The following is a 22,339-nucleotide window of genomic DNA, read 5'->3' as shown; positions in this document are numbered from 1 at the left end:
GGGAGGGAGGGAAGGAGGGAGGAAGAAAAAGGAAAAGAAAGGGAGAGAGAGAGAAAGGAAGGAGAGGGGGAGGGGGGGAAGGAAGGAGGAAGGAAATTTACCACCTCATAGAATGAAATACCTTCTCTGCCTATACAAGAGAACCTAAGCCATGATCAGAGGCCCTGGCTTTCTTGAACTCCCTGTCTAAATTTGCTGTTATCTGAGGAGGAGACTTTTTAGAATCTGATTACTGGGGGAATGGGACATGGTACATACTAGTGTTTTTAGCATTAACAGGTTTTCCATCAGTCAGCAACTGTTGTTTGAATCAACTAGGAGTAGTGTAGGCTTAACTTGAATTTCAGTCACTGTGGCAACAAAAGCTCTAAAGGGTTATTAGGCCCAGGAACTTATGCCATTTAAATGAGCACATTTGGACACCTGGATGGCTCAGTTGGTTAAGCATCTGCCTTCCGCTCAAGTCATGATCCCAGGGTCCTGTGATGGAGGTCCACATCAGGCTCCCTGCTCAGTGGGGAGTCTGCTTCTTCCTCTCCTTCTCCCTGCCTGCAATCTCTCTCAAATAAATAAATGAAATCTTTTTAAAAATAAAGTAGCACATTTGATCAATTGCTTTCCAGATTATTTTCTCTAGAAAGATTTGATTCTTAGATCCAAGACTATCCATCTTGACATTTTTGTTTAAATTTCAGGGGATCTGTTTTCAAAATAACATTTTTTGAATAACCTGCCCATAATTTGACTACATTAAGTCACTAGCAGAACGTGAGGCTGTGTTGTTCTTGCTATTCCTACTCAAGAAGCTGGGTCCAACGTATGGAAACAAGGACTCAGCCTCTAGAGTTAGGAACCATTCTGGAAGATTCTGTAACAAGCGCTCCCCTCCTCAACACAAACACACACACACACACACACAGTTTGAGATGGAGAATAAAGCACTAGTCATAGTTCATGATTTCCTCAGTGTTCATGATTTACCTCAAAAATTTGAATTCTGTCTTAAGCATTTGTTTTCTTTGTTAGGAAATACTTCAAAGAAGCCTGTAATGTCCCTGAACCAGAAGAAAAGTTTAATATGGATAAATACACAGATGTGGTAACAGTCAGCAAACCAGTCATTTATATTTCAATTGAAGAAATCATCAGCACACATTCAGTAAGTGGGGTCTTAGCACGTTTCAGATGCCATTTCCTTGAAAATGCTTAGTCTCTTCTGAGCTTTCTGTAAGCATATGCTAATAATACTCATACTCAGCATCCTAAGAAACCTTTGATTATTTATTCTCTGACTTATATATGAATAAGATTCCTTTTCCCCAAACAAGTCACATTTACTTTTTACATGGTGCGTTTATTCCCACTAGTGCATAATAAAACTCCTCCCAAACTAGCCAAGTTTTTTCTTACATGATCTGTTGACAGAGTCAGCCTGTGAATGTGAAGTTTAAGTCCTGAGCAGGGATGGGTCCTGCTATTTCCTCTACCCACCAGGGCTACACTGCCTGAACCCCCACAGTATTTCTCTTCCCCTTTGTAGAATCTTCCCAGCTTTTCCCTAAAATTCTGGGATAATGAGAATATTCTCTCTCTTCTAATGTTGGACATAAAGAGGGGGAAAAATAGGCTGTTCAAGGTTAGGAAAGAGAGGACACCCCACCCAATATTAGCTGCCTGCAAAGAATCATTTCTATTGTTCTGGAAAACCCCATTTCTCAAAGGCAGTTTCATAGTCTGTGGTATGTCATAATGTCTCCATCCAGAGGGCATGCAAACATCACCACCATCAGCCATGAAATGAATATTAAGCATCTGTTGGAGTCAGGGCACTTAGCTCAGCACAAGAAAGCCTTAGATGGCTCCTTAATCATTTAAAGTAAAAAAAAAGAGACTAAGTGTTGAGAGTTTCTTTGCTTTTTTGGGTTTTTGGTTTTTAAGACCAATTGGAACATATTCCCTGAAAAACCTGATTCCTAAAAGATAACCTTTCTGAAAAGTGCTTACCACCTTGCTCCTCTAAGAGAAGTCTTAGGGACATGTTAGAAAAGCACTCCAGACCTCCCAAATCAGAGCTTATACTCTACAAGAACCCAGGTTCTGAAGAGACACACTAGAGGTCAAGAAGCCCTCATTAATGGTATACCCAGTTTGGATTACACACAACTAGGAGGAAAGCATAACAAATAACACACCTCCAAATGGTCTTGTCCTGCCCATCAAAACAGATACACTAAGAGATGACAAAATTGGCTGCTAAAATTTCAGTCCATGTTATCAAGTTCTTCCAACAAACTAAAGCTTGAACAGGTTTAGAAGAAAGATTGGATCTACTTTTGATTTCCCTCTTTCAGGGTTGGAACAAGGAAACCTCCCCCCCCCAACAATTGCAACAAGTTCTCTATGAGTATTTTGAGTGATCTTAATCAATGGCTGGTCGGAACGGCCAGCCGAAGGAGCGAGTGGGTTGATCAAATGAAGAGGCTATACTTCTTTTCTCTATGTATAAACACTCAAAATTGTAGAACATGTCCAGCAATGCAGCATTTGCAACATTGCTCTAATGAGCGAGTGGACTCATTCATATTTGAGCAACCACCGTTGTCTATTTTTATGGTAGATTATCCATCTCAAAAAAATGTCCACGCACTGGCTACACATTTGGTGAAGGCAGTATCTTCCTGAAGAAGAAGTAGTAGGGAGTTCTCCTTTGGAATGAGACATTCTTTCCCAGGGATAGCAGAGAAAAAAATGTTACTGTGTTAATTTAGACTGTTACTCTTTAATGAGAAATAGTCTGTTCTTTTTGTTAACAAAAATTGAAAACAGAGGATTCTGCTTTCCTGGGAAATCTAGCTTGTGACCAGCTTGGATTTTCTTCATGTGTTAGGTTGGAAGCAGATGTATAACGTGGGAGTATTGTAATTGCAGAGGAAGACTATCCTGTTTACGGTCTGTCTCAAAAGAGGAGGTGTCCCCATGTACACAGAAACTTGGCTTCAGCTCAACCCACCCAGCCTGTGACTCCCTGTCCTCTAAGGAACACGGAGACCCTCAAAATAAGCTCTTCAAAGAGACATTTTCAAAAAATGTTTATGTTCTGTAATTACCAGAATAAAGGGTCGAAGCTAGCTGCCTAAATCCTCACTCCCCAGACAGCAGCCAAATCAGCTCTCCTGTCTCTTCAGAAAACAAGAACATAAATTTATCCTTTATTTTGTTCTGTCACTAAGGTACCTTCCTCCAAAAATATGCATACTACCATTCCAGATGCCACCATGTCATTTTATCTCCTTTGTTACTTACATAATGCCTTTCTTTACTCACCTTAGATCCTTTTGGGGATTGTGTAGCAGAAGAAACACCTGGTACATCCGGTCTCAGTCCAAGGGACCATATGAGCATTTCTGTGATCCCTACCCTTGAAAGATCTTCAATGCCAGGCAGATTAAAATAGCTTAGTGGTGATTTTTTTTATAGCCATAGTGTTTGATTACTGCTTAATTTCTCTGTGAAGAGATACAGAAATGCACTTCCAGTTTACCCCCAGTATTAGTCAAGAGACTTCTGCCTCGTTGTAGCCCTTTCCTTTCCAACTCTGACCTTTTCAGTCAAGGTGGACTAGAGCACAGGGATTAAGTGGTAGAAGGCTGCTCTGAGGCATATCTCACAAGATCTTGCTGAAAGAGGGTTTGTGGACATCTTTCACAAAGCTCCAATTTCTTCGTGTAAAGTAAGCACTTACTGCTAAGGTAATATTGGAAACTGTGTGTCCCTATGGTCTCTAATTTCAATAAATGTCAAACTTGTAATTAGAATTCCAACAGTAGGGGCACCTGGCTGGCTCAGTCAGTAGAGCATGGGACTCTTGATCCTCAGGGTCATGACTTCAAGCCCCACACTGGGCATAAAACTTACTTTAAAAAATATATAAAAATAAAAGTCCCAAACAGTATTAGAAGAACCTTATCTTGGAAAACTGGAAATGGAACGTGTAAAAATGGTAGCACTTAAGAACTTACTTATGTTTGTGTCTCTATGTTTATTGCTGTCTCTATAAAGCTCCTGTTGGAACACCAGGAGGCAATTGCAACTGATAAACAGGACTTGCTGAATGAACTATTGGAATCGCTGGGAGAGGTACCTAGTGTGGAATCTTTTCTTGGTAAGAGCTTCTTCTGCCTCCTACTTCTCCTGTGGTTTGTGTTTAGTTGTTCAGTTTTCCTATTCTAGATCAAACAAGTCTTATTGCTTAACCTTACTTAAGAAGATAAATACACTAGCCCCCTCCTACATTAAGAGTTATGTAATTCGGGTGCCTGGGTGGCTCAGATGTTTAAGTGTCTGCCTTCAATGGGTCATGATCCTGGGGTCCAGAGGTAGAGTCCCATGTTGGGCTCCCTGCTTAGTGAGAAGCCTGCTTCTCCCTCTGCCTCTGCCCTTTCTCCTTGCTCTTGCTCACTCTCTTTCATGAATAAGTAAACAAAATCTTAAAAAAAATAAAACAAAAAACAGTTCTGTAATTCGTCCTAGGTTACAAAGCAATTAGATATTCTTGAAAATAAACTCTAGATGGATCAAAAGGGATTAGTCAACCTATATCATAAAGAAAAGAAATCATTAAAGAGCCAAGTTTATTACAAATTTCTTGCTGAGTTTTATAAGGATTTCTTTTATTAAGTTCTCTCTTTTAGTAATATTTTCATGTTTTGAGCTTCTGGGCTCCATGTTATTTTAAAGTTCAAATCAGAGATTTTTTGAAGGGGTGACTGGCTGGCTCAGTTGGTGGAACATGCGACTCTTGATCTTGGAGTTGTGGGTTCTAGCTCCATATTGGGAGTAGAGAATATTTCAAAGCTTTAAAAGAGAGAGATCTTAAAAGTCCCTTGCAATGTATTAGAATGTGTTTTATTTTGTTTTGTTTTATGAAGACCATTATCCCTGTACAACTGAGCCTGTCTTTCCCATAGAACCTTGATCTTGAGTTGCAGATGCCAACACAATGAGTGAGTGGTAAGAATAACAATGTTTTATTTCTGCAGGGGAAGGAGCAGTTGACCCCAATGACCCTAACAAAGCAAATACACTAAATCAACTCTCAAAGATTGAGATTTCCCTCTATTTGACAAGCAAGTATGACCTAGGGGACGGCGAAGCTATAGATGGCCAAAGCCTCATGATAAAGTAAGTTTGGGGCATAACGGGCACATTGTGTCTCTGATTGCGCATCTTAAAACATGCAAATTTAAATGGGCTGAATCCCCAAATAATTCATTTTGATGTATCTAAATATCAAAATACATTGTTTATTCATCAAACATCTGACCAACAGGTAATGGACTACTTATCTTATCATTTAAGAAGAAACTAAATATTATAATAGTTTATAAAGCCCATCTTGTTTTTCGGTTTTCCATGTAGCAATTTGATTCCTTTCTTTTAAGAAACAAAGTGATTCATTCTGCCTGTAAAAGTCCTGAGGTAACTAAAGGGAAATAACTGTTTCAGAGTGGTGAAAAGATTAATGAGGAAATACTCGAGACCATATTTAATGTCTGGTATCCAGTGTTGGTATAAAAGACGTACCACGGTAAGACCGAACACTGTCATTTGCTTTATTAACCTTCTTTCCTGTTACACTAAGCCCAGATATGTTTACCAGCTTTCATTTATACCCTAGTTTCTGCCCCCGAGGATTTACAGTGAAGCATTCATGATTTTATACTGTATTGTTTCCATCAAGCCCTCTGGATGTTCCATACCAGCCCTTTACACACGGAGAAAGAAAGAATGAGATCCATCACTATAAATCAAAACACCATAAGCCAAAACATATGCTCACCAAACAATACAGTTTTTAAGAACTTAAAAACAAAAGGATGCATAAGTCAGTTGTATTAGACTGAGGTAGAGAATGGAAGTGGAAAATGGGGCCAAAATGGAATAATTACATATTTAAACAATACTTCACACGTTACTTCCAAGTTACATGTCATGAGTTCTGAGGTGGTTTTCATTTGTAACGAGAGCTTTCCTTTCTGCCCCGACAGGATTCAAACAGCCCTCACCTCCAGTTAATTTTTTTTCCAGCTGTTCATTATCATCCATTAAAATGGCGGAAAAAAACACTGTCCTTTGTTCCCACCCGGGCTTCTTCTTTTCGGCTTCCTTAGTTTGTCCTCAGATTATCTAAGGCCTGACCTGTATTCGTGTAGCAAATCTTCAGGACCTGCTCTGTGTCCATGACCCTGGCTTGATGCTGGGGCTATCGCAGTAAGCAAACCATTAACGGTCTCTGCCCTCTGGGGGTCTGAAGTCCGCTGGTGGAAAGCAGGACAGAGGCCAAGCTGCAGGACTCTTACACAGCCTTGCCCTCAGAAAGAGTTGAAGGCAGTTCCTTAGATGACTAAATAGCAAGTCAGGTTGAATTTGCAGAGAGACAACGCAGCGCAGGGCGGCGGAGGCAAGGGGGGAGACTGTGCAGTCTGTTCTCTGGGTTCCTAGGTGAAAGTGCCAATTATAAAGGGAACTGGAAATGCAGATTGTATGGTTCTGCCATACAAATTAAATGAGGCCAAGCAGCCTATGATCTCATACGCTTTGTCCTTAGAAGTCATGGGAGGAAATTTTCTCATATTAGTTTGATCTTTTATTTGAACATCATTTTCTAAAGGCAGTCAGCTCAAATATGTGCACTAATGAATGGAAATCACAATGTGGGTAGTATAAAATGTCAAATAATCTCAGTGTCCTGTATTTATATATATATTTATACTTCTTTCTGAAGAGTCTCCATGGGTCTGTGGACTTTTGGAATTCATTTTAAAAGCAGAACCATACAAGTCAGGCCTGTTGGGCAGCCATATGTCTTAGCTGGAGAAACCTGGTCCATTGTCCTACCTGCCTCAGCCCTTGGGGGTCTCTGTCACAGCTGCAAACAAATAGTGTCTAAGTAGAGCCAGCCACTCGTTTTTTTCTTAAGTGGTAAAATATACATAGCACAAAATTTACCATTTTAACCTTCTAAAGTGTACAATTCAGGGGCATTTAGTACATGCAGAATGTTACACAAATATCACTACTTTCTAGTCCCAAAACATTTCATCACCCCAAAAGTAAACCTCACACCCATTAAGCAGTCACTCCCTACCACCCCAGGACATCTTTCCAAGCCCTGCTCTCTAGTCCCTGGTCCCTGGTGCTTTCTGTCTCTGTGTACTTGCCTAACTGGGTATTTCATATAAATGGAATCATACACTGTGTAGCTTTTAGTGTCTGGCTTCTTTAACTCTGCATAGTATTTTTGGCTGGATAATACTCAATTGCATGGAAATACCACATTTATCCTGGACATTTAGGTTGTTTGCACCTTCTGACTATTGTGAATAGTACCACTATGCACATCAGTGTGCAAGTTTTTATTTGAACACCTGTTTTTGGTTCTTTTGGTTATAAACCTAGGAATGGAATTGCTGGGTCTTAAGGTAATATTAAGTTTAGCTGTCTAAGGTACTGCCAAACTTTCCTCACATTGGCTTTACCATTTATATGCCTACCACCAAGGTATAAGTGTTCCAATTTTTCCACATCGTCACCAACACTTTGGTTCTGTTTTGCGTTGTTGTTATAGCCATCCTAGTGTGTATGAAGTACTATCTCATCATGGCATTGATTTGCATTTCACTGATGATTAATAACATTGAGGGTCTTTCCATGTCCTTGATAGCCATTTGTATACCCTCTTTGTAGAAATGTCTACTCAAGTTTTTTGCCCGTTTTTTTAAATTGGATTGTTTGTCTTTCCATTGCAGAGTTCTAAGCATTGCTACTATATTCTGGATAGTAAACTCCTACCCGATTTATGATTTGCATATACTTTGACCCCTTCTGTCTGTTGTCTTTTTATTCTCTTGGTAATATCCTTTCATGCATAAAAGTTCTTTAACTTGACAAAGGACAGTTAATCAATTTTTTTGTTGTTACTTGTCCTTTTGTTGTTATGTATAAGAATTCATTGCCCAATCCAAGGTCATGAAGATATACTCCTGTTTTCTTCTAGGAGTTTTATAGTTTTTGTTTTTATATTTTACTTTTTTATTTTTATATTTTATGTTTAGGTGTATTATCCCTTTTGAGCTAATTTTTGTGTTTGGTGTAAGGCAGTAGGCCAACTTCATTTTTTTGCATGTGAATGTTCATTTGTCTTACAACCATTTCTTAAAGACACTATTTTTCTCAAATAAATGGTCTAGGTATCCTTGTCAAAAGCCAGCTGACCATGCATGAATGCCTTTCTGGACTCTTCATTCTATTCCATCCATCTATATGTCAGTCGTTATCCTACTCCCTCATTGCATTGATCACTGTAGCTTTGTAATAAGTTTTGAAACTGGTAACTCCTCCAAGTTGTTCTTTTTCAGGAAGACTATGGTTACTTGGAGTTCCTTGCAATTCAGTGTGAATTGTAGAATAAACGTTCTCATTTCTAAAGAAAGGCTTTTGGGCAAGTGTTTGAATAATTCTTGATGATCTACTGCTTTCCTAGACCTCTGGGGTCTAGATAGCCTTCCTCTGGGCATACTTTGAGTATAGGCAGAGCCCTTCACTAAGCACTCCAGTTGGTGGTCAGTGTGAATTAAAAACCTGAAACAAAAATTGACCCAGTAGACTTCTGTGAAAGTGGAATTTGGGTATTGCCCAAAAGATTCAATAGAATTAGCTCCATGATATTAGGCAAACCTTACCTTCAAAGACTTTATACTTTAGGTATATATTTGAAAATCTTGCTAATAATAGATAATTATAAAATGTGTCGGTGATAGCAAGCTTAGAGACCATCTAGTCCACATCTCTATCTTTGAGGTGAGGAAATTTAAGTCTCAAACTATGGGAAGCAAGTAGCTAGTCACTGACATGCTTTAAATTCATAAGCCCTTTATCATGGATATTTCATTAATAGACACCTTAAATATTGATTTGAAAACTCTAATGGGGATGTCTTTTTTCCAAGCTAATAAACCAAATTTCGAACTCAAGCATAATGCATAGTTTTTGGAGATCTTCATTGCCGAACCAAATTTAACTAAAAACAGACAACACCTTTTAGAAGTTAATGGGAAATGGACAGTCATGGAATGCAGAACATTTGGGACATGAAAATACCTGGCTTTTCTCTATCAAAGACAAAACTATTCTGCTTTCTCCTTAAACAGGTTGTGTTTTTAACTTTCAAAAATGTCCTCTTATGATTAATTACAAAACAACTAGCCTTACAGTGTTGAGTAACTCCTCTCCATGGGGGCATTTGCCATAGAAGAATTTGAGACGTTGTTGTTGTTTTTTAAAGATTTTATTTATTTGTTTGACAGAGATAATAAGTAGGCAGAAAGGCAGGCAGAGGGAGAAGCAGGGAGAGCAGGATTCCCACTGAGCAGAGAGCCCGACGTGGGGCTCGATCCCAGGACCCTGAGATCATGACCTGAGCCGAAAGCTGAGGCTTAACCCACTGAGCCACCCAGGCACCCTGAGACATTGTTAATCCTTATGCTTATAAACTTTATATTATGCGAGCTTTATAATTCTCAGTAATTCGATGAAAATGATAGCAAACACCTATGTAATGTTACCACATGACAGGGACTATCTTATAGATACAGATAAATAAAAATATATTTGTATATTGTATACTTATATATAATGGAATATATAATATTCCAGATATTACATATCTATATAAATATAGATATACATGTATATATGAAATCTGTCATGTTATACTCTCAGCAATCATAAGAGGCAGAGGTTATTATCTCTATTTTATGCAGAGGCACAGAACAGACAAAAACTCTTTCCTAGTTAATATGGCTAGTAAGAGGAGAATAGGTTCACTCAGATGATCTTAACTCTTCCAGGATCTGCCCTCTTGATTACAAGATTTTACAACTCACTGAGGGCAAGGCCACTACTCTTTGTACCTTTGGGAATCTTGGAATAAATCATGAGAATGATAGCAGAGCAGTTTCTTCATAACTGATGCTGGGGGATCTTTCCAGGTCAGAGAGGAAAGACTGACCACTTGATGGGAAGGATGTAAAGGCAACAGACGGGAGTAGAAAGAACACTGTCTTTCCCTTCTGCGTGTGTATGGAATAAGGTTCCTCAGTTTGGGCTTTTGCCATTTTGCCAATACTACCAAGCCTGGTGATACTGAAAGAACAAACCCAAAAATCCTGGTTGAGGCCGCCTGGGGAGACCTGGAATTACAGCCTCGGTCTGGCACTTACTAGCCATGGAACTCTGAGCAAGTCACCTCAGCATCAGTTTCCTCATCTCTAAATAGGAAAGAGGGCAGACGGAGAGGGGGAGGAAGGGATACGATGAGGAAAAGAAGGCATGTATTAACACTGTATAAATTATAGAAAACTACACAATCATAAATCTTTCTCATGATAACTCATGATTCCACTTCAAACGTGTGATCTCTGGGGCTCCTGGTGGGCTCAGTTTGGAGAACATGTGATTCTTGATCTCAGGGTCATGAGTTCAAGCCCCATGTTGAATGTAGAGCTTACATTAAAAAAAAAAAAAAAAAAAAAGTGATCCTCATGACCTTTTTAAGCTTGTTTTTCTACCAAAGTATGTGTGTTTCAGTAGAAGGCAACATTTGTGGGTTTAATCAAACTTAGTTGCCTGGGTTCTTCAATCATCATTTCTCAGGAACTTTTTTTCCTATCCCATGATTCAGTTGAGGCACCTATCATCCCATCTGAAAGACGCCTTTGCTTTTGGTACAAACTCGCATGGGCCCTAAATGGCTAAGTTGATACTCGATGTCTGGTGATCATAAAAATGAAGAATCATGCCAGAAGAATTTTAAACAACTGGAAGTATTCCTTAGATTGCACAAACATGAATTTCTTTTCAAACTTGGGCAAACTGTAAAGCAGATGGCGGGGTGGGGGGGAGGGGGACTCAGAGATACTACTGGTCAGAGCATCATCAAAGATGCCATAGGAGTGGATTGGCCAAGTCTAAGGGGCCACATCAACACGTGGTCTCATTTACCAACAATAGGACTTGAACACAGCTGCGGTGAACAAACTCCCTGCTGTTTTTCTTTTTCTCTTAATTCTTCCCTAGAATTAAGATCCTTGGTCTCATTGGTCTTACTTATTTCTGGAACAGCCAGGGAACCAGTCCTCCACCCGGTTAGTTGATTTATGGTGGTTAAACTAGATCTAGAATATTGTGTTTGCATTGGGGTGAAGAGGGGGACACATCTTAAGATCATTGGCAAACAAATGGGAGCAAAACGGTTAATTCTGTTTAAATCTTATTGTGAAGAGGCTTAAGGAACTGGGGGTCTTGCTTGCAAAAAAAGAAAGTAACTGGGGGCTTTGCTTGCAAAAAGAAAGGAGTGGAAGAGAGGATGGGCACACAATTTGGGCCTCTCTGCAGGTTTGTGAGGGGCTGATGATATGGAAAGTGAATTCAACTTGTTTTTGCAACTCTAGAAAAATAGTATAACCTCTGTCTAACTCTAGAACCTCTAATGTCTTAGTTGCTTCACTTGTATAATCAGGGATTGGACTATTTCCCAAAGGTTCCCCTTAGTGCTAAAGTCCCATGACTAAGCAGGTCCAGTGAGTGGGATTCACTGGAAGGCAGGCCTCTCAGAGTGAGCTTGCTGTGTAAGAATGGAATGTTCCAATGTGTACTTGACAAAATAAATTCAAAATGAGCCACACAAGAAATTACATTTTGAGAAGAAACAGGTGAAATTAATTTCAGTCTGTGTAATCCAATATATTGAAAATGTCATAACTTCGATGTGTAATTAACATAAGAAATTGTTAATTTTTTCATATTTAAACATTCATAATGTGGTGTCTGGTTTACACCTACAACACATCTCAGTTTAGACTAGCCATGTTTCAAGTGGTCCATTGCCATCTGTGGCCAGTGGCTGCCATCTTGGGCAGCAAAACTTTAATGACCATGTGGATGCTTACCACATGTCAGACCCTAGTGAACGGCTTTACATGTGACTTTCCTTCAGTTCTAAGTCCTCTGAGAGATTCTGATTCTATAAATGAAAAAAGAGACTCATTGGGATTATATAAATTGCACAAGTCCACACAACCAGTAAGCCACAGGAGGCCCAAAAGGTCCTTAGATCCGTCTGGTCCCAGTGCCCTTAACCATTAGCATACTGCAGGGGGAGACAGTGAGTTCCCTGTCCTGAAACAGGATAGTTCACTTACATGTGAGATGTCTGGGGTGGAAATGTGGCGGTGGATTCCACAGGGGAGACATAAAGCTGAATTCCAACAGAAAGACCTACTGTAGCTAGTTTGTGCTTGAATGACTCCTTAACAAACAAACATTCTTTGTCCCTGGTAGGGCCCACTTTAGTGACCCCGGTCATTTTGGTCATTAGATACCCTCTCTAAAGAAACAAGCTAGGAGTTTTCTAGAAAGATAGATCATATGTGGTTCTTAGAATTTTATTGCCAATATGAAACCATCACTGTGTTGACATTTTTTTAATCATCCAGTGCTTTTATTTTTAACTTGATTTTCCTGTTAAATTAATGATGATTAGAAGAGGGAGTCATGTGTGCGGAGGAAACGAGACTTGGCTCTCTAAGCTACAGCTGCCTTAGGAACAGTGCCCTCTCCCCCAAGGCTATAATTAGCTGTGTATCCACCTTGGACTCTCGGGGGAGGGTTGGGACATTCCCAGACAGCCTGTAAATCCCCAGCAGGGAAAGGTCATGGGTCAGAGGAAATGGCTGTAATCATTCTTCTCATACAGACCTGCAGTAAATAAGAAATAACAAAAGTAATATTTACAAATGGTTTCTTGGATTTTATTCTATTTTCAAAAATAAGATATTTGGACTTCACTTTGAGGGCTTCCTCTGTCATTGGCCCCGATGCTTCAAAACATGAACAGTGTTTTGTTTTCATTTTCCCATTTTCGTGCCGTGTGAACATTTCCTGCTATAGATGAAGAAGAAAAGACATCATCCAGTGATGGCACGCCAGGCCTTTGAAAGAAATGATGTTAAATCCAACAGGGCAGCAAGAACAGTGAAACTAACCTCATCAATTAGACCTGTTTATAATTTAAGGCGGCTCTTTGAGTGTCTCTGTTTTTTGGAAGGGCAGCTATATCCAAAAATAATTTTCCCACTCATGTAAATGTACACACACACTTGACCCTTTGCCTTTTATGTTGAAATCTTTTTTTTTTTTTAAGATTTTATTTATTTACTTGAGAGAGAGACAGTGAGAGAGAGCATGAACGAGGAGAAGGTCAGAGAGAGAAGCAGACTCCCCATGAAGCTGGAAGCCCGATGCGGGACTTGATCCCCGGACTCCAGGATCATGACCTGAGCCGAAGGCAGTCCAACCAACTGAGCCACCCAGGTGTCCCAATGTTGAAATCTTTTCACATCACTACATAAACCAGGCTCTGAGTAGGATGGCCATGAAGGACACATGTGAAATAGTACTATGGTTTTAGCACTTACAATGGAATTTCCTAGCTACTAGCACTTTACTGAGCGACTCCTCTATTTTCGGCCCCCTGGAGACAAGGACACAAGCCCATTTGTTAGCTCATCCACCAGACCTGAGGTTCTCGAACACCACCGGCCTCATTGCTGTGTCAGCTGGCTGCCAAAGCCACCCCAGCCCACCTGGGACCACTGCTCCCACTGGCCTTCCAAATGTTCCATAACTGTCTCAGACTAGGAAGAGTAACCATTGGCCTGACTCCTAAGGGCTTATAAAGTACTAAACAGGATCAGAAGCTTCAAGTCGGGAAAGAGGGGAGGGTATTAGCTATCATTCCTGCATCCTCTGCGGTAGCAACCCATAACCCTCCTGCTCATCAGAAGTCGTCTCCATCTAAAGAGAAGAAAAAGTACTTAGAGAAGGAATCAAATGACATACTTGTCCCCCTGTTACTGACAGCATAATCCCACAACATCCAGTATGTAAAACCCAGACTTTGAAGATAAAGCGTTCACAAACTTGCCTTCAGAGCACATGTGAATTTCCGAAAGACTCTTCTACTTTAAGGGGTTATCTTCAAAGCTTCATTTTTGTGTGCATTCTTGTAATACACACAGAGAAGCATAGGGAAGAAGCAGATTGTGGTTCAGCAAGAGTGCAGTCTGAAACTCTTGTCTCTTGCTTCTCCATTTTGTAAGGACCAAGAAGCTGATAATTGATGTGATCCGGAACCAGCCAGGGAACTCATTGCCAGAAATCTTGGAGACACCAGCAACGACACAACAGGTAATTGGCCTTTGAGTGTAAGATAATAAGTACCGTCTATGTGAGTTGACTTTCTTAATCTTCATGTCCGGTGTTTACTGTTGCCACAAGGATGGTGTCATTGACATGGTTTGAAAGTGAAGAATTTTCTGTGTTACTCTGGCAGCTGAGTTCAGTCATAAATATAAATTCCTTAGAATGGGAATGAAATACAAAATAGAGCACCAAATGGATGTTGAGTGTAATTTTGTCCTTGACTAGGAAGATAATTCTAGGCCTTTGAAAGCCTCTGAATGTTCACTGTAAACCTTATCAGACTGTGAATAAAGATAGTTCTGATCAGTAGGATGGAGAAAAATACCTTTCATATCTTATGTATTTGTTCACTTGAGACGTGTCTCGCACATTAAAACTGTTTTCCAAATGCTTGAGAAGTGAATGTCTTGAGTGCATCTGGCCAGACCACCGTTATCGTGCTGTAAGTGACTCAAGATTCTTAACAATCTTGCATGAATGTTGTTATCAACATCTTCTAAAATGCATCGTCATGTATTCAGTTCATTCTGACTTAAGCTAATTCACTCCTATGGCTGTTAAGAGAGTTGCCACTCTCTAAACAAAAGTTAACAAAATTATCTAATTAGGTACTTCTTAGCAGAGCTACTCATAATTTTCCTGAATCATTCTTTCTTTCCTTAAAGATTTATTTATTTGAGAGAGAGAGCACGAGCATGTGAGTGGAGAGAGGGGCAGAGGAAGAGGGAGAGAGAGAATCCTCAGGCAGACTCCCTCCTGAGCACAGAGTCTAATACAGGGCTCAATCCCATGACCTTTCGATCATGACCTGAGCGGAAATCAAGAGTCGGATGCCCAACTGACTGAGCCACCCAGGCACCCCATTCCTGAATAAATCATCATTTAATTGGTTGCCAAGAAATGACTTTTTAATTCAAAAAATATATAGAATGAAACTTCAAGTTATCTGGGGTTTGTTAATGTGAATATTGTTAAACAATGTTAGCGCAATATCCTACTGTCCTTATTGAACATTTGATTTTTCTCCAAATGTAGCATAGTCACAAGAATGCAGACTTCCAAGATCAACTACAGCCCTGCACCTCCTCACTGTTTAATTCTAGGCACTTAGAAGGGTTTCTCTGCCTCAGTTTCCTCAACTATAAAATGGGAATAATAATAGTGTTTAACTGACAGCAAAAACAAATGATTTAAAACATGTTAAGTGGGTAGAATGATAACCAGCACATACTAGGTGTCTAATAATGTATTTAAGACCTGCAGATACTATTGTTGACCACTGACCTGATAAACTATTCCCGTGTACATGATATTGATCTACCTGTAATCTAATTATATCTGTATCCTTAGACTTTATATTGTGTCAGTCAGTTGTCTAGTGCAATGAAATGGGAAGATCACCAGTCTCCTTTTATTACTGGGGTTGTTTTTGTTTGTTTGTTTATTTTTTAATAACAACCTGTCCAAATTCATTCATTCATTTAGGAACTTGGGATGAACTAAAATATTCTTACTTCCTTTGGTTCAAAGACACCCTGCAGGTTTTTCAGAGTTCGTAGTTTGAGAATTATTCCTTTCCTAAAATAAAGGTCTCTGCCTTTGTGGCTTACCAATCTCCATAAATGTGGCGGATGTGTAAGAGTTCAGTTGGGTTCTGGATGTTCATGGTGTTTGAATAGCTGTGTTTTAAGGAATAATGTAGTTTTAGTTCCCTCAGCTGAACTATCCAGGAATTGAAATCCTTCCACCCAGAGAATTATAAAATATCAGTTATCCACTATAATATGTTCATTACTAAGGTGATTTCTCATCTTAGCACTAAAGTAGCCCTTGAGAATTTTGCTCGAAGTAGGCCTGCTACCATTGCCATATTTCTCAAAAAGTTGAAATAATTTCTTCCCGAAGACCTATTCAAAATCCGTGAAGAACATAGCTGATTCTTGCCTTTGGACTCTGATTTGAGGATTTCTTTTATTTATTTTATTTTATTTTGACATGAACTTGCCTGAACAGTTTATGAATTTGTGAGACTAGAGAACCAGAGAAAAGTCAATATCTTGATACTTCCCTTTCAGGAGACAGATCATGCCAGAGATATGGTGAGCCGAGCAATTATAGATTCCCAGGCTCCAGAAGAAATGAAGCATAGTCAGTCTATGGTTGAAGATGCACAGCTACCCCTGGAGCAGAAGAAGAGGAAAATCCAGAGGAACCTCAGGACATTGGAACAAACTGGACACGTGTCATCCAAGAATAAATACCAAGACATTCTCAATGAGATTGCCAAGGTTTTTGGAAATAGTATTCTTACTTCTTCACTTAGCAGACATTTGTTAATCATTGGTCACATGCTAGGCACTCTCTCAGGTGACATAACAGACTCCTAGTTGTATTGCCATGAGGTCAATATTACAGATTATCAAAGGTTTCAAAGCCGTTGATGACTTTTAATAGAGAAATATCAGAACTTCCCTGCATCATTAGGACATTTGATGCACACCAGAAATAAATGCTTGGGAAATTTAATAGACAAATTTCATCTGTACTTTGAAGCAATACCTACTAAGTTTGAGGGATTTTTTTAAGATTTTATTTTTTTAGTAATCTCTACACCCAACATGGAGTTCAAACCTACAACCCCGAGATCGAGTCACATGCTCTATCAAGTGGGCAAGCCAGGCGTCCCAATACTTACTAGTTTTAGAAATGACATTTCAATGAGAGTTCTTTCTTGTTAGTTGTCATGTAGCCCAGTTGCTCTTAGGATCTGCCATTGAGGTAGTAACTCACGTCCTTGAGAATGTCCTCTGAGCAGCGGAGCCTAAATGCAGTTAACACTTCAAGGGCACTTTCTGCTTTCTCAGCCTAAACTTTTACAGTTGGGAAACTTCCTGAGAAAAGGATCTCAAATTAGCATGAGGAAGCGTCACAGGAAATGGATGAGATCTGTTTGCCAAGGATAAGGAAGTATATACTTGTGTCAAAACGACCTTTCCTTCTTTTTATCCAAATATGCACATTAAAATGGGTCTGGATGTTAAAGGCAGTTAAGTGATCAGGATAGAAGTAAATGTTGTTACCTTCTTGGTGGAAAATCAACTTGGCTTCTTTCTTCCATGGAAATTTAGGGTCACTTAGAGCAGTAGATTTAGTACTTACTCCTAGCCTAAGTGATTCAAGGGAAGTCATATTTCTTTCCATAGCTCTGGGGTGGAAAATATTTCTCTGGGAATAATTAGTAGTGAAATTAATGCTTTTGCCTTTAAAAAAAAAAAAGGTTACCATGAAGGCATCCTCTAAAAGATTCTGTTTATTGGAGAATTGTTATTTAAAGGTGTGTGCATGTCTATCTGGATTCCTAGGTAATGTGTTTTATTTTGTCCACATAAGGAAACTCAGAGTAAACAAACACTGTTTTCTTAAATGAAACATTTTCATGATTTACCAGTTAGAATTACAAATAAATCTTATGTCTTTAAGTTTAAATATAGCCTAGTTCCTATAGGTTGTGAACAGTTTGGACAACTTAATGTTCTCTGAACTCTCTTTAAATTGAAGGAATAGTTACCAGAGTAAAATTTTTCCAATCAGTCTTGAGAGCTCAGTTGTTTTGCAAACCTTGAGAAATATTTTCCAGATAAAAAAGCTCATTGGGGTTTTGGGAGGCTTTTTTGTTTTATTTTCATTTTTATTTTTTTTTACTTATTTCTAAAATGAATGCATTGATTTATACGTGTAAACCTTTCCAGGTAAAATACTGTTCTAAGTGGAATGTTGAACACATTCTGAAGAAATTTGTATCTCCTGGAACAGTCTTCCTTAGGCCCTTCTTAAAACACTATTTTTCTCAAATTAATTGTATGGTTATTCCAAAAATGCTTCTCTGTTTTTCCATCAAGGGAAAAATAAACCTTAGCAACTCTGTTAAAGTGAAATACGGACCCTTGCCAGTCTGAAGTATAAGCAAGGAAGGAGGGACACTTTAGTTTTCAGAGACTAAGGTCACTAAGGGAAGCTACAGGTTAATGGTCACAAATAGGGATTTAATAGTCCACATTCTTCTTGCCCACATTGGCAATATCATAAAGTCAACTTCTTAAATCTCGTACCATAGCCTTGACTTGTTCTTTTAGGACATTCGAAATCAAAGAATACATCGTAAGCTTCGGAAAGCTGAGTTGGCCAAACTTCAGCAGACCCTGAAGGCACTTAATGAGAAGGCGGCATTTTATGAAGACCAGATTAATTATTATGACACCTACATAAAGACTTGTTTAGACAACTTAAAGAGAAGGTAAGTTAAAATTCTGCGTCTGTTTATGGTGTCCTGGTGTTTAGGGGTATCTGTTCTATGATCCTGAACAGTTCAGCTTGGAAGCAAACTGCTTGCTTTATTTAATAGCCAAACACTAGAACCTCAGTTTTGTGATTTGCCTCTGTGATCTCAGAAGTCGAAGTGCGTTTCAGAGCTTTTGAATTGCCCATTGACGTTGAGATTCAAGTAGCTCCTCTGTTGTATTTTAAGCAAGGGGCTTTAACACCTGCAGAAGCACTCTCCTTTCTTCTTTTGTCTGTTTTAGTCAAAGGTGCCTTTGAACACTGATAAAAATTAAAGCTACTCTTGTTTTTTGAATGTTTACAATAGACAATATTAAAATGTTAGATAACTCCTGGTATTTGCTAACAGTGGAAGGCAGCCTAATGATTTTTTTTAAGATTTTTAAAGATTTTTAAATTTATTTATAAATAAATAAAATATTTATTTATAAATAAATAAATAAATAAATAAAATATTTATTATTTTGAGAGAGAGGGTGCACAAGCAGAGGGAGGGGGAGAAGGAGAAGCAGACTTCCTGCCAAGCAGTGAGCCCAATGTGGGGCTTGATCCCAGGACCCTGGAATCATGACCTGAGCCAAAGGCACCCACAGAACAAACTGAACCACCTAGGCGCCTACCCTAATGATTTAAAACTGCTTGTGGGGCCCCTGGGTGGCTCAGTCAGTTAAGCAACTGACTTGATTTTGGTCTTGAGGGTCTTGAGGTAGAGACCCCTTTGGGCTTTGTGTTCAGCAGGGAGTTTGCTTGAGATTCTCTTTCTCCTCTGCCCTCCTTTAATAACCAACCCCAACCTGTACCTGCTCTCTCTTTCTCTCTTTCTCTCAAATTTTAAAAGCCTTTAAAATTGCTTAGTGGTTTTAAAAATATATTATTGACATAAAAGACAAAATTTGGCAGTTTCCCATTACCCATTAGCATACATATTGCAGATTTTTTATACACGACATAGCCACTTTTAATGAGGATTCTGTGCTCCTAATTGTTCTTACTCCTAGACTAAGGTCGATACTAATCGAATTTTAATTACCCTTTTAAATATGTAATGCAATATTTTCATGTAATCCATGTAGTCAAATTGACAGTAGGAAATGGTGCTGTACAGAAAAATCAATTGCATTAATCATAGAAGATTTGATGAAGGGAGATAAGCAAATTAAACCCCATCTATTGGGGCCCCACTGGCTCTGAATTTTAATTCATTTGCTTGCAGCCTGTAAATTACTTTTGCTCTGTTCCTGGGAAGAAGTTGATCAAGATAATAATACCCAGTAGAAATAAGGTTGTTAGGGCTTTTGGTTTGTTTTTGTATTTTGTTTTTTTCATATTTATTGCAACTACTTGAAGGCATTTTTACAAGGTCGGCAGTTAGGGGAGCTAGATTTGCATTCTAATTTACTCTTATATTATGTGATCTGTGACCCAGCCCAGTGAACTTCTCTCGAACTTCAATTTTCTCATCTTCAAGGTGGCAGGAGGAGGACTAGCCTCACAAGCATTGTTAGGAGAGGTAAATGAAACAATAAAAAAGGAATCTGTTTATTTCAAAGCCCTATGGAAATGTCAATTTTGCAAATGTGGGAGATTATTCATAAAGTACTTAGAACATTGCTGGCCACATAGTATTTATTAAAGAAACTAAAGAAGTCTTAGTAACACCTTTACTTAGGAGTATGCAGTTGAGATTAATGAACCAAAGCTGCTTGCAGAATGACTTAATATAGCCATGTAGTTCAACATGCCTGAGAAAATAGAGGGCAACTTTTATGAAAAATGTTAGTCTATCATTCAAACTTCAGTCACTTTAAAAATAGCTTCCTCTTAGATTTCAGTAGTGAGGTTTTAAGGTCTAGGGAAAATTGTCACCTCCTATTGCAAAATAGAAAGTTTCATATTCAGGGCAGTGAGGCCCAGTATGAACTGTAGTGGGTACCCCAGCATGCTTACTGCGCCCCTAGAAGCCTCTGACTTTACCATCATGATAACACAGTTTGTTCTTATTTTGTCAGAAATTCTCGAAGATCGATTAAACTAGATGGGAAAGGAGAACCCAAAGGGGCGAAGAGATCTAAGCCGGTGAGGTACACGGCAGCGAAGCTGCATGAGAAGGGTGTCCTCCTGGGGATAGACGACCTTCAGACAAACCAGTGAGTGTGACCCAGAATCTACACCCAACACAAGTGCCCTTTAATCATGCCCATAATATCTGACTCTCTTCTGTTCAGTTTCCTGTGGCCTTTGAAGAGAGCTTCATTTGGTCTGTCAAGGCTTACCCCCGATTACAGATGACGGGGAAATACACGTGTTGTAATCTCTAGTCTTCCCATCAGACCCCGAGTATCTGGTGCTATGGATTGTAGGAAGTGCCCAGGAGGTCACTGGGCTTCCCATGCCTGATCCAGTGTGTTTGGATTTGCCAGCCTCCCCTTTCCCACCAAAAGAACTAAATCATATCAGTGAGAATGAAAAGCTGTCTTTTGGTCTAGAATGATAAGGGTTGTTTACAAGGGCAAGATAGTACCATTCTCATTTCAAAGCCACAAGCTGTGTGCCAACACGTGGGTCAGAGCCACGCGGTATGCTGTTGGGGTGTGCATTTGACCTAGACGGGAACCCTCCTCTGTAGCCCCGTACCACGTTCCAGTAGATTCTCTGTGTTACAGGGACCATGAGTCTTGTGCCCCATCACTGCTGGGACAGGGGGATGCCAGACTCCCCATGTGTGCTGCTTTCTGGCTCCGGCCTTCTCTCCAGACCTGGCCTCTATTCCATTCATCCCAGCAAAAATTCTCCTGAATACACCCACTCAGAGAACATGGTTCCTCATCTGTTTATGTTATTTAAGAACAGGGCAATATTTTAATAGCATTTCTTTTGTAATAAAGAACCTACTTCAATGCTCTTGGCTACAGTCCCAACAGGAGCCATCAAACCTAGTTTCAGTGAGTAGAGTGGGAAGTGAGATGATGGGAGGTTTCTGAGACTTCCTTAGAATTTTCGCAGTGGACCTTGCACTAAGCATGGAAACTAAGGATTCTGCTAACTTGTGTCAGCTTTACATATAAATTTGCAGTTCCGCACGTGTAAGTGTCCCTTTCTTCATTAGGTTTAAAAATGTTACATTTGATATCATATCTACTGAAGATGTGGGCATCTTTGATGTCAGATCAAAATTCCTTGGTGTTGAGATGGAAAAGGTACAGCTCAATATTCAGGTAAGCTGGGATTTCTGCAAAGTGGGGGGTGAGCTGTATAATGTGGGTCATTTATGCCTCCCCTGGCTTATGCCCTTCATAACAGTGAGGTTCACCAGAAGACCACTGCCAGGATTTTTTGCCAATATTAGCTTTTTTTTTAAAAAAAGATTTTTATTTATTTATTGAACAGACAGAGATCACAAGTAGGCAGAGAAGCAGGCAGAGGGAGAAGGGAGGAAGCAGGCTCCCCACTGAGCAGAGAGCCCAATGCGGAGCTCGATCCCAGGACCCTGAGACCATGACCTGAGCCGAAGGCAGAGGCTTAACCCACTGAGCCACCCAGGCGCCCCAGCCAATATTAGCTTTTTAAACATTGATGATTTTTTAAATCTCTGATTTTTCAAAATATTGGAACCTAAAATGCTTTTGGATGGCAAACCATAGTGGCCAGTGTTTCTAAGGCATGTTTCCCTTTTTTGAAG

The 22,339-nt window shown here is 39.5% G+C and overlaps 1 protein-coding gene across 4 annotated transcripts in view; it reads left to right on the top strand.

The window, feature by feature from the left end:
• Window positions 1-22,339, top strand: part of IQGAP2 (IQ motif containing GTPase activating protein 2) — a 290,099-nt gene that overhangs the window by 263,098 nt on the left and 4,662 nt on the right. For all 4 annotated transcript variants that reach the window (XM_032335922.1, XM_032335919.1, XM_032335921.1 and 1 more), the window contains 8 exons: window positions 1,027-1,159; window positions 4,060-4,162; window positions 5,040-5,181; window positions 14,220-14,307; window positions 16,398-16,610; window positions 18,456-18,616; window positions 20,670-20,807; window positions 21,767-21,875. In XM_032335922.1, the coding sequence (XP_032191813.1) occupies window positions 1,027-1,159; window positions 4,060-4,162; window positions 5,040-5,181; window positions 14,220-14,307; window positions 16,398-16,610; window positions 18,456-18,616; window positions 20,670-20,807; window positions 21,767-21,875 (1,087 nt within the window). The remainder of the gene's footprint in view (window positions 1-1,026; window positions 1,160-4,059; window positions 4,163-5,039; window positions 5,182-14,219; window positions 14,308-16,397; window positions 16,611-18,455; window positions 18,617-20,669; window positions 20,808-21,766; window positions 21,876-22,339) is intronic.

Source organism: Mustela erminea, chromosome 3, assembly GCF_009829155.1.
Source record: "Mustela erminea isolate mMusErm1 chromosome 3, mMusErm1.Pri, whole genome shotgun sequence".
Lineage (NCBI taxonomy): Eukaryota > Metazoa > Chordata > Mammalia > Carnivora > Mustelidae > Mustela > Mustela erminea.
Note: the sequence above shows the minus strand (reverse complement) of the source record. Positions and strands in the feature narration are given on the sequence as shown.